The following is a 12303-nucleotide window of genomic DNA, read 5'->3' as shown; positions in this document are numbered from 1 at the left end:
AACCAAAGTCTAAACCTCAAAATGATTCCATTTAATAAGTTATTAGAGGAATTACAAGGAAAAACATCCACTCTTCATATTTGAGAAGCTAAAACCATGAAATAATAATCCAAATTGTTGCCAATTCATTCATTATTGAGTGCATTAAAAGAAAAAAGTAAAGTACCTCAAATTTGTACTTAAGTACAGTACCTCACTACTGTGTTGAGGTTTCAGAGAGTAACTTCTGCAGCATAAAAATGTAAATATATATATAAAAATGTAAGTATACTTATTATTCTTGATTTTTTTTTTATATTAAGATTATTTTTTGGGCTTTTCCGCCTTTATTTGACAGGACAGCTAGGTGAGAAAGGGGAGAGAGAGAGGGGAAGACATGTAGGAAATCGTCACAGGTCGGACTCGAACCCTGGACCTCTGCGTTGAGGCATAAACCTCTCCATGGAACTCTTGTTTATTCACGGCTGAGCTGTAATTCACTTCTTTCTCCACAGAGTGGGGCAGTCAGCCAGTATCATGAATAGCTGAGAGACAGTGGTGGAAGAAGTATTTAGATTCTTTACTTAAGTAAAAGTACTAATACCACACTGTGAAAATACTCTCTTACAATTAAAAGTCCTGCATTGAAAATGTTACTTAAATAAAAGTATGGAAGTACCATCTGTAAAATGTACTTAAAGTATTAAAAGTAAAAGTACTCAATGCCCTCACATTTTAGAAACTGGAAACGATCAAAACTGTTCTGTCAATCAACTAAGTTTTTAATCATCTAATCATTTCATCTGAACTTGTAGGCCATTTATATTTTTGGGAAGTTTAATTTATAATAAAACGTATTTTTTTTTTTACAATACTTCTCTCTGAAATGTAGTGGAGTAGAAAGAAAGAAAGTGGCATGAAAAGAAAAGGCTTAAGTAAAGTACAAGTACCTCAAATTTGTACTTAAGTACTTGAGTAAATGTACTTAGTTATAACATTCCACCACTGCTGAGAGCTATCAAAAGAAAAACAGTCCTTCACTCACATTTTTATAATTTAATAATGTTCCAGCACAAACTTGAAAAAAAAGTTCTCTGTCATGTTTTATTACACTGCATGTGGTGTATGTGAGTTGAATGGTACATAGAGCCAGTCCTAAGGCAATGAATATCCATCCTCAAAGAAATCTTGAATATGTATTATTTGTGTGGCATCTCCTGTGGCATCATAACCACATTACTGTCTCCCTAATTATTTTACTGTAAAAAGGCTTTTAAAAAAAACCTGTCCAAAAATGTCTCTGTTGTTTCCGAGGCTTCTGTACATTCACATGTCTTGCTTTATTTATTCCACCCCCCCCCTTCTTTTTCTTCTACGCATCACTCGTCACTTGGTGTAAACCGTGCGCTTCGCCCTCCGGAGCTTTGAGCTCGCCTGCGCTCTTCCCTCTGCCGCTGAGGATGTGATGAGCCAGACAAACCACCAACACAATCACAAACACGGTGCACACTATTATCCCCACGAGACCCCCCACTGTCACCACTGACGGCTGCCGGGTAGGCTCTGGATACGGCGCGGCTGATACTGTGGGCATGTTCGGAGTCGTGCCCGCACCGGAGCCCTCCAGCCCTCCATCCGTGTCCCCATCACCCTCGCTTCTTTTTACGCACCGGAATTCTTCAACTAGTTTATACCCCGCATAGCACGTGCACACATAGCTGCCGAATGTGTTTTTACAACCCTGATCACAATTATCAGAAGAGCACTCGTCAAGGTCTATACAAAACGAATGCCCCTCCCTTTCCTCTAATATATAACCTTCAGGGCAGAAGCACTGGAACTGGTCGTTCGGGTCGCACTCGGCGGCGCATTCCTCCTTCCCACAGTGGAGAATACACTTATTAGATGACTTTGGGTCCTCTTTATATCCGTCATCACAAGAGCACGTGTAGCCACCAGGGCTGTTGGCGCACCGGTGCTCACACGGAGCGGACGCGCACTCGTCCACGTCAACGCACAGGCCGCCTCTCATCTTGTATCCGTCCTTGCACACGCACTGAAACCCTTCGGTGACGCTGACGCACTTGAAGTTCTCCCCGGGACACTTGCGCTTGTCCCTGCAGTCGGTGAAGTCTGTACACGACCTGCCATCCCGCGCCAGCTTAAAGCCGTGGTCACACATGCACGCGTAGGAGTCTCCTTTCTTGTAGCAGGCGTGCGCGCAGCGCAGAGGCAGACACGGATCATCTGCGCTCGCTTCGCAGGTGACTTTATTCGCAGGGTTGATCGTTTGACCCGGGGGGCAGTAGCAGGAGGGCACATTGTTGGGGGTCACTGCGCATTTGTACTCACACCCGCCTAGGTGTATCTCGCAGCTCCAGGGCGCCTGCAGCCACTGCTCCGAGAAGCAGATGTATTTAGTCTTAGCCGGCATCCGGATAGCGGTGCTCCCAGGCGGCAAAGACAGCAGATCCTCGCCCACAATCCCCATGGGGGTCCTGTATGTGACGGTCTCGCCATCTGCAACCGTTAGATCTTTACACGGGTCACTGAAACTGTACTCGCACAGAAACCCGTCCACGTCTTCCTCGCATGGCTCCTGGATCCATTTCAAGTCGTCCTCTGGGGAAACTGAGACGCAGCGATGGGAAGAACAGCTGCTGTCAAAACTCGGCGCCCAGTTGAACCAGTCACTTACGCTATCTTTGGTCACCCACTGGAAGCCTTTGAGCGCAGCAGCGGCGTCTGGGCAGCCGCTCGTTAGATGTAAACCGATCCAGAAGCGCCCCGTCGAGTTCCCCAACAAGATAGACAGAATATCATGGGATACAGTCGATCGCACCGTCATTAAGTGACCGCCCTGATCACTGCATTGGGTCTGCGCGGCTGTGAAGTCGCTGGGTTCTTGGAACACAGTGAAGCACTGAGTCCCGATGCAGAATCCGCTATTCGGCTCTATCCCGTCGGCTCTGCCCGCCAGGAAAGTCAACACAAAAACAAAGAGTCCCGTTACTTCCTTCATGTTTGAACCGCGGCTGTGTCCGTTTAAGTTCTCGTGCATTGCGGCAGTCTATAGACTTGCTTGTTCGAGAAAATGTTTTTCTGGCATTTATAACCCCCCAACTCCATGTTAGTGCTCCGGCAGAGGAAGGAAGTCGATCTTAATCACCCCGCCGAGCTGCTCGCTGTCCCCTTCAGAAACGTTCCCCAATTACGCACGGCTTTTACGCACGCACCCTACGCAGCGAAGCCGCGCGCACGCAAGGGGGGCATCTACCCAACTATTTGCAGTAGCCCCTCCCAACTCCACCCTTCACTTAATGGGAAGGCGTCTATTCTCGTGGTTAGACTTTAAATCTAGTTGTCCTTAATGTTAGAATTATGACAGTTGGGTGACATCATTTTTCCAACACAGTTTTTAACTTGTTTAAGACATTTCCTAAACATGAAATTCATCATAGGGAGGAAGGAAGAGGTTAAGACAATAGAAATCTTCAAATATGTTTATTGTAATCTGAGACAATTGTGCAGCAGTGGCATGCAGAAATAGATTTGTTTTGCTTGTTTTAGCAAAAATATAATTGTAAAGATGAATATTTTCTATCATATTTACTCCACTATTGTGTGTAGTATATGGACCTCCGCCAGCTCTGACTGTGGTGTACAGTATGTGGTATGTTATAAGGAGAAAGAGGAAACAGTGACAATACAAAGGAGAGTTATTTATTTTCTTTTTGTTCAGTTTCTCCCCCCCCCCCCCCTTTTCTCTTCCTCTCGCCTGTTATTCTAAAGCTGTAAAGATTGATCAAGTAATCAATTAGTTGTTAAATATTGAATAAATCGCCAACTATTTTGATAATTGATTAATGGGTTTGAGTCATTTTTTTAAGGAAAAAAGTAAAAAAATCCAAAATCCAATCCATAGAAGACATTTGAGGACGTCATCTTGGGCTTTGGGGAAACACTGATCGACATTTTTCACCATTTTCTGACATTTTATAGACCAAACAACTAATTTATTAATCAAGAAAATAATTGACAGATTAATCGCCATTGAAATAGTTGCAGGCCTAGGTTATTCCGTTATTGCTGAGGCACTGTGACTTACAAGCTCTCCTTGCCTCTATAATATTTGGGATCATGCTTATTTCAGTATTGCACTACAAATTGCTCTGAATAAAGTCAGCTAAATGTCTAGTGTATATATATATCTATATATCTATATATACACCAGTATAAATGGAAATGTTGTAGCTCTCACACCAACTTTAAGTCACTTTATTTCAAACATGAAACACTGCAACAAGTGAAAGCTTGCAATAAGCCTGTTATACAGACATATACAGTAGTGGATGGGCATATTAGAACTTTGTGTTTTCATATATGTAGACCATAGCAGCATCCTTTTACATTCATGTTTAGCTGTCCTCTCAAAGCCGGCAGCACAGCATCTGTGGCTCCGAGAGCAATCAGTTATACAGTCAAGGTGACAACATTCAAGCTCATGTTAATGTCAGTGGTAACAAGGCACAGATTATTGTAGTCTCAGAATGAAGTGTGTTCCCAAATCAAGACCTGCAGAGTCACAATTCACTGTTCAAGTGGAACAGAATGTGGACTTTTTTTTCTCCAAAGTATGCACAGACATACCAATATCTTTAAGTCTACAACTAACCTAAACATTGGATATTTCGGAATGTGGATTTATCTTTTTGGAATGATACCCATCAGGTATATGCATGTGAAAATGGTACGTAAAGCCTGAGTACGCGCCGCCATGAGTTAATATGCATCGGAAACAGTTCCTAACGCAACCTATACATCCCAAATTAAATAGTTACTAGACATAGACACTATGTATCTGTCTCAAATGTCATACATCCAAATGCAGAGCCATGGAACATATTTTCATGAGCAGTCGTCGTGCCAGTGGAAAACAAAAAACATAATTTGCATTTGACGAAAGACAACTTTTTTGGCTCCTTTTATCGAAAGGCTACTAAATAGTGTTATTTTACCAAAAAATAAGAAACATAAAGACGGTTTACAGACAGTTATTAGAACTAGTTCACAAACATGGTTGGAATTTTAAATTCCAAAGGTGATACAGTTAGTACAGGCACAGATACAAATACTTGCTGACAAGTGTGGAGCTAAATGCATTTTTACATGTTAATATGTTACAAAGTATGAAAGAAATAAACTTGCTTTATCTCTTGCACTTTTGGAGATTAAAATTATATTATTTCCATTGGGTTATTCAGCCACACCAATATGTGGTTATTTTGACCGAGTAACAACGTAACATTTCTCTTGGGTCCTCAATTAAACCAAAAACTGTATGTTTTTATAACATTTTTAGTGTTCTGTTTAAAATAAAAAATGTACCAATACTGCCTTCTGAAAAAATGCATCTCTCGCCCCTCCCCCCCCCCGTTAAATTGCGCCCTTGATCACAAATACAGTATAGGCTATATTACAACCAATATGTGGAATGTTACATTCATTATATCGCATACTTGTGATACGCAAAATTAAACTTGTTGAATGCAAAATGAAGAGTTCAAGCAAAGACCAAGGCACGTTTTGTTTTCCTTTTTAACTTAACTACAGTGCAGTATAGAGAGTCATTAGACAGCAACACAGTGCAATCAAACATAAAGCTGCTGCTGTTAGGAGAGAATTTTGTCTTTCAAAGACAAAAAAAATGGTTTATATTGCTGGATTTGTAATTGTCTGAGGAGACTGCGTCTATAATAAGAAAAAGTGACCATGGTAACATTTAAGTACCATTACTATGATACTTTTTAACATATAACAGCATCTTTTTTTTGTTATGTATAAAGCTGCAAAGCCTAGTCGATTAGTTGTCAACTCTTTTGATAATTGATAAGTCGGTTAGAGTAACTTTTTAGTCTAGCTTTTAAAATGTGATATTTTCTACTTTCTTTACTCCTCTGCGACAGTAAAGATTTTAGGTGTGACAAAACGAGACATTGGAGAACGTCATGTTGGGCTTTTTGGAAACACAGATCGACATTTTTGCACCATTTTCTGACATTTTAAAGACCAAACAACTAATCGATGAGTCGAGAAAATAACCGATGAAAATAATCGTCAGTTGCAGCCCTATATTATAACTCTAAAACGTTCCCACTTGTTAGAGAACCCCCATTTTGTCTATTTCTGCAACCAAAAGGTTGATAAGGAGCCTATAAGGCAAATAAACAACAATTCCATATAAATATCTATTTCACATTCAAAAAGCGGAAAGCTGTTTTCTTTTAAAAATCCACACTGGGTTGCTACGACTTTACAGTATGTGACAGATTGCAGCTTTTTAGATAAATAAACAGTTTCCAATGAACAGTGCCTATGGAAAAAAGTCCCATATTTGACGTCTCTGAGGAAAGAAAACAGTGAAATGTGCCATGAAAAGCGGCCTACTAAAAATGTGTGATTAAAGTATCGTCGGTGAGTCATTTTTAAACTGTTTGTCGAAGGACATCCTCTTATACGTCTCGGTGGTCACCTGCTGCAGATAGAAAATATCGATATCTGGGTGTTTGAAGGAGGAAAGCTCAAATTTGCCGCAACGCTTGACCACGTTTCGGATCAGGAAATACAGCAGCACTGCACACAGCGCTATGAACACGGTGATACCCATGGCGCTGCCGGTCTTGATGTAAAAGGGTACTACTGTGGCTGGGCGGGGGCTAGCTGGTGAGGGGTATGGAGCAGTTGAACCTGATCCATCATCATCTTCTTCCTGCTCTTGCACACACTCATAGTTATTGGGGAGCAGCTTGAACCCCTCATTGCACAAACACCTGTAACTACCGAGTAGATTTTCACACTGGTGGGCACAATCATGCCCACCACTCTCACATTCATCAATGTCAGTGCAGAAGAGTGTGTCATTTGGGTTCACGTCTTGAATGTAGCCATGAATGCAGAAACACTTTAACTCGTTAGCATTATCAGGGACGCATATGCTTGGACAGTCTCTCTCTGTGCAGATCATCTCACACTTTGTGGGGTCATGCGGGGAAACCCTGAACCCTTTCCGGCAAGCACACTTATAAGAGCCATTGGATTTGTCACACTTATCGTGCTCACACTTTTCACAGATTGTGACGTCTACACACTTTCCATCCTCCTTTTCAAAGCCATCTTTGCACGTGCAAGTGAACCCTGTCTGGGTGGTTTCACACTCCTCGCCCTCACCTGTGCACGGGTTCGACTGGCACGAGTCAGTGCACGCGATGTTGTTGGGATGGAGTATTTCCCCCGCGGGACAGACGCAGCCGCCTGTTGTAGAGCTGCAGTTGTACTCACAGCCGCCCTGCAGCACCTCACAGTTCCAGGGAGCTTTCAGCCAACGGCTCGAGAAACACAAATGCTTCGAGTCAAAGTATTTGCCGTCTAACTTTTTCGCAATGGCGATGGTTCCCGGGGGGAACGTTTCCTTGTCGTCCAGCTCCATCTCAAAGTCCATAGGCGCGTAAGTGTACTTTACCGTTGCGTCTCCGGCTGCCTGCAAGCCACTGCAAGGCTCATCGAATGTATACAGGCAAAGGAATCCGTCCAGAGTGTCTCGGCACGGCTTCGACAACATCGTGATGTTCCGTCCCTCCGACACGGAGATGCAGGGGCAGCTTTGGCTACCCGCCGCAGCGTTCTTGTCGTGCTTCAGCCAGTAACTACCGCTGAGCGGGCTCTTCAGTAGCTTCTCTACGTGTTCCGAGTTGACCATTAATGAGTGTCCACCGGAGTCCTTGCACCTTTTCTGTGCTTCAGCAAAGTCCCCGAGCTCCTGGAAAAGGGCAAAACACTGATTCCCGGTGCAATGTCCCCGTTGGGACTGAACCGTTTCCTCCTGCGCGCAGAGGAAAAGCACCCAAATGAGCAGCGCGTGAGTTGTAGGAATCATGATGTCGATGTTAGAAAAGCTACCCGTGGTGTAAGCCTCTGTGTTGGACGATGTGAAAGCTGATGTAGCGACTAAAAGCTGAACTTAGTCCCCATTTAAAGCCTCTTTTCTTTTTTTTTTTTTACGTCCCGACCAGCGGAGGAAGGAAGTTCCGTTCAGGCCAGTGGTTTAAGCCCCGGTCTGATTGCTCAACCCCCAAGCTGTCCGAAAGCGTTATCTCAAAGAGACTAGCCCATCAAAACACACAAGCACGCACGCACGCACGCACGCACACACGTACACGCGCGTACGGGAAAGTTAACTTTTATTAAGAGAGAGATGAACAGGCTATCCCATAATCCTCTCCCCCTGAGGGGCTCTTCCCTTTCTCGATTTAGATGATATTCCCATGAAATTCATATGGGAAGGGGGATCTCTGCTGAACACCTCCACCCTCTTAAATACCAGTGGTGGAATGTAACTTAGTACATTTACTCAAGTACTGTACTTGAGTAAAATTTGAGGTACTTGTACTTTATTTCAGTCTTTTATTTTCATACAACATTCTACTTCTACTCCCATTATATTTCAGAGAGAAATATTCTAGTCTACTTTTTATTCTACTACATTAATCTGACAGCTTTAGTTACTAGTTACTTCACAAATTAAAATGTTTGCACACAAAAGACCTGTAGTTTATATAATCCGATGTGTTATTATAAATTAAACCACCCAACAATATAACAGCCTACAAGTCCAGCTGAAAAAAATTGCCGACAACAGTTTGGATCGTTTCCAGTCTCTAAAATGTGAGGACTTTTCTGCATTGAGTAATTACTTTGAATACTTCCTCATGCTACTTACATACTATTACAGTGTGGTATTAGTACGTTTACTTAAGTAAAGCATTTGAATACTTCTTCCACCTCTGATAAATACACATAATTATTTTTTTTGCCATGTCCAGGCTACAATTAGGCTACAATTAAGTCTATCAAAAATATATAAGCAAACACAGTATAGCCTAATCGTAAAATGCTCTATAATTTCACAATTTGACATTACCTTGGCTATAACATATTTAAAAAGTTAAGATACTCCTGCTGTATATGGACCTTTAGTATCAGTGTTGGCCTACTTTATTTTGTGAACCTTATATTGTTTTAATTAGTTGAAGGCTGGATAAGTAAAGGCTAAAAGTAAATGGAGACAATTCAAATAAGTTGGCATATTGGGAGCTGGGAGGTATTTTTTTCGAGTGATAGGAAGTCGATAGGAATTCAAGGGAAACGATGATGGAAAATGACATTTTACAAACAAAGTAACAAAAGAGTACCGGAGCCTATAGGGAGTGATACATATTTCAAATTTGTGCAGCTTCATATTTTCTCGTCAGAGGGAAGTGTTGCACTTTTTAATCCACTACTTGTAGTTTCTACTAACTTTACAGAAAAGGTTTATACATACAATGTATGCAAATTACAAAATGTGATGTAGTTATGTTTTCATATTTTAAACTATACCTCACAAGAGCCTCTACAATATCAATATGTTAGATTTTGCAGTATCCAGACCAGCTCCCAGAGACTAGACCATGATGTTCTTCAATAAGTCAACATGTAAAATGGAACATAATTCACATAAATTCCCTTAAAACAAATCCAAACTTAAAGCTGCACTTATTTTTTTTACATTAGCAATTGATCAAATGACTATTGCTGTATCCGAAACCGTTTCCTCACTCACTCACTCACTCACTGTACCCTATAGTGTTTATTAAATAGTGAACTATAAAGGGAACGACCAAACAAGATTTCGGATTTTTTCCTTTTCAGTTTTATTAGCTCCCCCTGCTTCTTCTTCTCCTCCGGGAAAACACGGCCGCGTTGCATTGTGGTATACAGGAGTAAAATGTAGGGTACATCGTATGTACACTCAAATTAGCAGTGCATTGTGGGTATTTTATAGTGAATGAAATTAACCGCGGAGAATACGAACACCACTACAAAATGGCCAACGCGCTATATAGTGTACTATTTCCGTGGTAGGGAACGGTTTCGAACACAGCATCTGTGTAATGTGAGAGAGGTCACTCATAATGGAAAAAACCCACAGAGTTTTATCACCTGACTCCATGGGCATACATTTCAGTTGGGGATAGGCAATAAACAAAAAATTTCAAGAGCAACTTTTGAAGGAGACACAGATAATGCGGCCCAAATTGTGTGTATAGGATATTCATTTGTGGAACTCCAGACAGCAGGCTGTTAAGGCTATTTTATTCACTTTAAACATTGGATGAAATAACTCTTTTCTCTAATACAGATGGATGCTGAGTCATTTATAAATTAGTCATGATAAAAAAAATGATTATAACCAATGTATTTTTCCATGAGTGCGCTATGTTAGCGATTTCAACGTTACCTAGCTTGTTTTGGTAGGGTTAAATAGCTTGGATAGTAAGTCACCCACTACAACTAACATGGCAATAAGCCTGTGAACTGATATTAGGATAATATTGTAGATTTACCGTTGCGTTGGGTAGCCTGCTTACTGGAGTTCCACAACTAGGCCTACTCAAGCAATTCAAACTATGTTCTTCCAGCGGACTTGTGTATGTGACGTAGTGGTGGGCAGATCGACCCAAATATCGATAATATCGATACCAACGTTGGTATTGATATTGATCAATACCAGTGTAATAGTTTCTCTCCAGTATGCACCGCCGCGGTTTCATCAACAAGGCGACCTGGCTGTCTGTGTCTGTGTAAGTGCCGCTGCTTTCAAATGCCGCTCCTGTCACAGCGCAGAGCAGGCACACTTTGCTCCTCCTCCCCCCTCTTGTGATTTGATGTTGGCAGCGGCATCCAGCAGCAGCACACACACACACACACACACACACAACGGCAGAGAGGAAGAGGAGTGCTGTGTGGCTAGATTTTCAGGCCGAAAATTAAACAACGGCAAGCTGTATAATTTGTAAAAAGATACAGTGGTAACACAACAGATGTATTCAAGCATATGAAAATTCTTTCCTCGGTTTTAAGTAATTAATAATCCAAAGGTAACATCATAACACAAAAAGTAAGGTCTAAGGTCATAAAAATTCATTCAGATTTAGCAATATGATGATGCATCCACCTTTATTATTAAAAAGTATCGGTATCGTATCGGTATCGGCGATACTGGCCCTGTATTTACATGGTATCGGATCGATACCAAATATTGCAGTATCGCACACCACTAATGTGACGTAAAGGGAGAAAACAGGCAGTGGACTAAACCACTGTGAGGCAAGGGAGAGGGGGGCTTAAGATACACAATTATTTTAAGTATATATCATCATATTATTTACTATACACAGCATGGTTTTATGGGTAACACCCCCCCTCGGTCAATCCTGACCCCCCCAACTCTCCCGCAATTTCCGCATATGCCTCTGCAGTTCCCCTCAGTTGGATGGAGCATGTCAGCATCTTTCAGCTCGTGAAACTTAACTGTTTTGGTTAAGTCTCAAGGATCTCAGAAACCTTGTTTCCAGAAGCTATTTTTTAGCAAAAAAATCTCTTATTAACCTACTGTAAGCTAGCTGTCCCAGACTAAATGACCGCAAAGTTAGCTACTATAGCTGGTGAACGTAGTTGAGCATTTAGCAGTTAAAGAGACAGATATTGCCCTGAGATTTTGATTGAGATCAAAAAGGAACTAAAAGAAAATGATTATTGGATTTACATTTGCCAGGGTAGTTTTCATTACCATGAACAAATCACGTTACAGGACACGTTAAAATATACTTAATGATAGAAACAGTAACTAAGAAAAGCCTCTATCCAGGAAAAACACTGACTCATGGAGTCAAACTTCCTTAAGGTACAATAATAATTGTTAACTGTTGTTAGACACACCATTGTCTGACTTACGGTCAATCTAAATCAATCCTCATCGTTAACTATTAAACATCTCTCAGGTTAATGGGGCTGGCAGAGGAGGAAGAGGGCTGCCTTCCACTTTCCTCAAGGGAAAAGTGACTGGACTGGAAGAGGAAGTAAGAACAAGAGGGCTGGACACACTTCCTACAGCCACAGGGTGCAGCAATGAAACGTGAAAAGAAGTACATTACATAAAGCTACATTCTCATGCCTTGTGCTGCTTACTTTCTAGGTGGAGTTTTGGGTTGAGTAGATCTTTAGGAATGTGATCACATACTGTAATTGATTCCTTCCCAAAGTGACACAGAGTGACTCAGTGGATGCAACAGGAGATGAAACGTATTTCATTGGCAGGCAGTAGAGTATAGAGTCATCAGGAAATTGTTATGTATTTATATTTTCAATGTAGATGGGTTATGAGTTGTAACCAAATATGTATTCAAAGACATCACATCATGGGACATAAAAACTGACTTATTACTG

The 12303-nt window shown here is 41.5% G+C and overlaps 2 protein-coding genes and 1 long non-coding RNA gene across 4 annotated transcripts in view; all 3 read right to left on the bottom strand.

Annotated features, from left to right (window-relative positions):
- Positions 1-12303, bottom strand: part of LOC116047011 — a 204357-nt gene that overhangs the window by 144840 nt on the left and 47214 nt on the right. The window lies entirely within an intron of this gene.
- On the bottom strand, positions 1021-3198 carry LOC116047008 (thrombomodulin-like). 2 transcript variants are annotated; one of them, XM_031295495.2, is made up of 2 exons: positions 1623-3198; positions 1021-1589 (listed from the first exon to the last, which is right to left on the bottom strand). In XM_031295495.2, the coding sequence occupies exons 1-2, from the start codon at positions 3038-3040 to the stop codon at positions 1352-1354; spliced, it is 1656 nt and encodes a 551-aa protein (XP_031151355.1). In that variant the 5' UTR covers positions 3041-3198; the 3' UTR covers positions 1021-1351. The 2 variants fall into 2 exon arrangements, with proteins under 2 accessions (XP_031151355.1, XP_031151354.1); XM_031295494.2 differs by having other exon boundaries at positions 1021-3198.
- LOC116047009 (thrombomodulin-like) lies at positions 4242-8136 on the bottom strand. The gene is made up of 2 exons (XM_031295497.2): positions 4980-8136; positions 4242-4949 (listed from the first exon to the last, which is right to left on the bottom strand). The coding sequence occupies exon 1, from the start codon at positions 7910-7912 to the stop codon at positions 6440-6442; it is 1473 nt and encodes a 490-aa protein (XP_031151357.1). The 5' UTR covers positions 7913-8136; the 3' UTR covers positions 4242-4949; positions 4980-6439.

The sequence above is a fragment of the Sander lucioperca genome, chromosome 9 (assembly GCF_008315115.2).
Source record: "Sander lucioperca isolate FBNREF2018 chromosome 9, SLUC_FBN_1.2, whole genome shotgun sequence".
Taxonomy (NCBI): Eukaryota; Metazoa; Chordata; class Actinopteri; order Perciformes; family Percidae; genus Sander; species Sander lucioperca.
The sequence above is the reverse complement of the archived record's forward strand: the minus strand, read 5'-3'. Positions and strand labels throughout refer to the sequence as shown.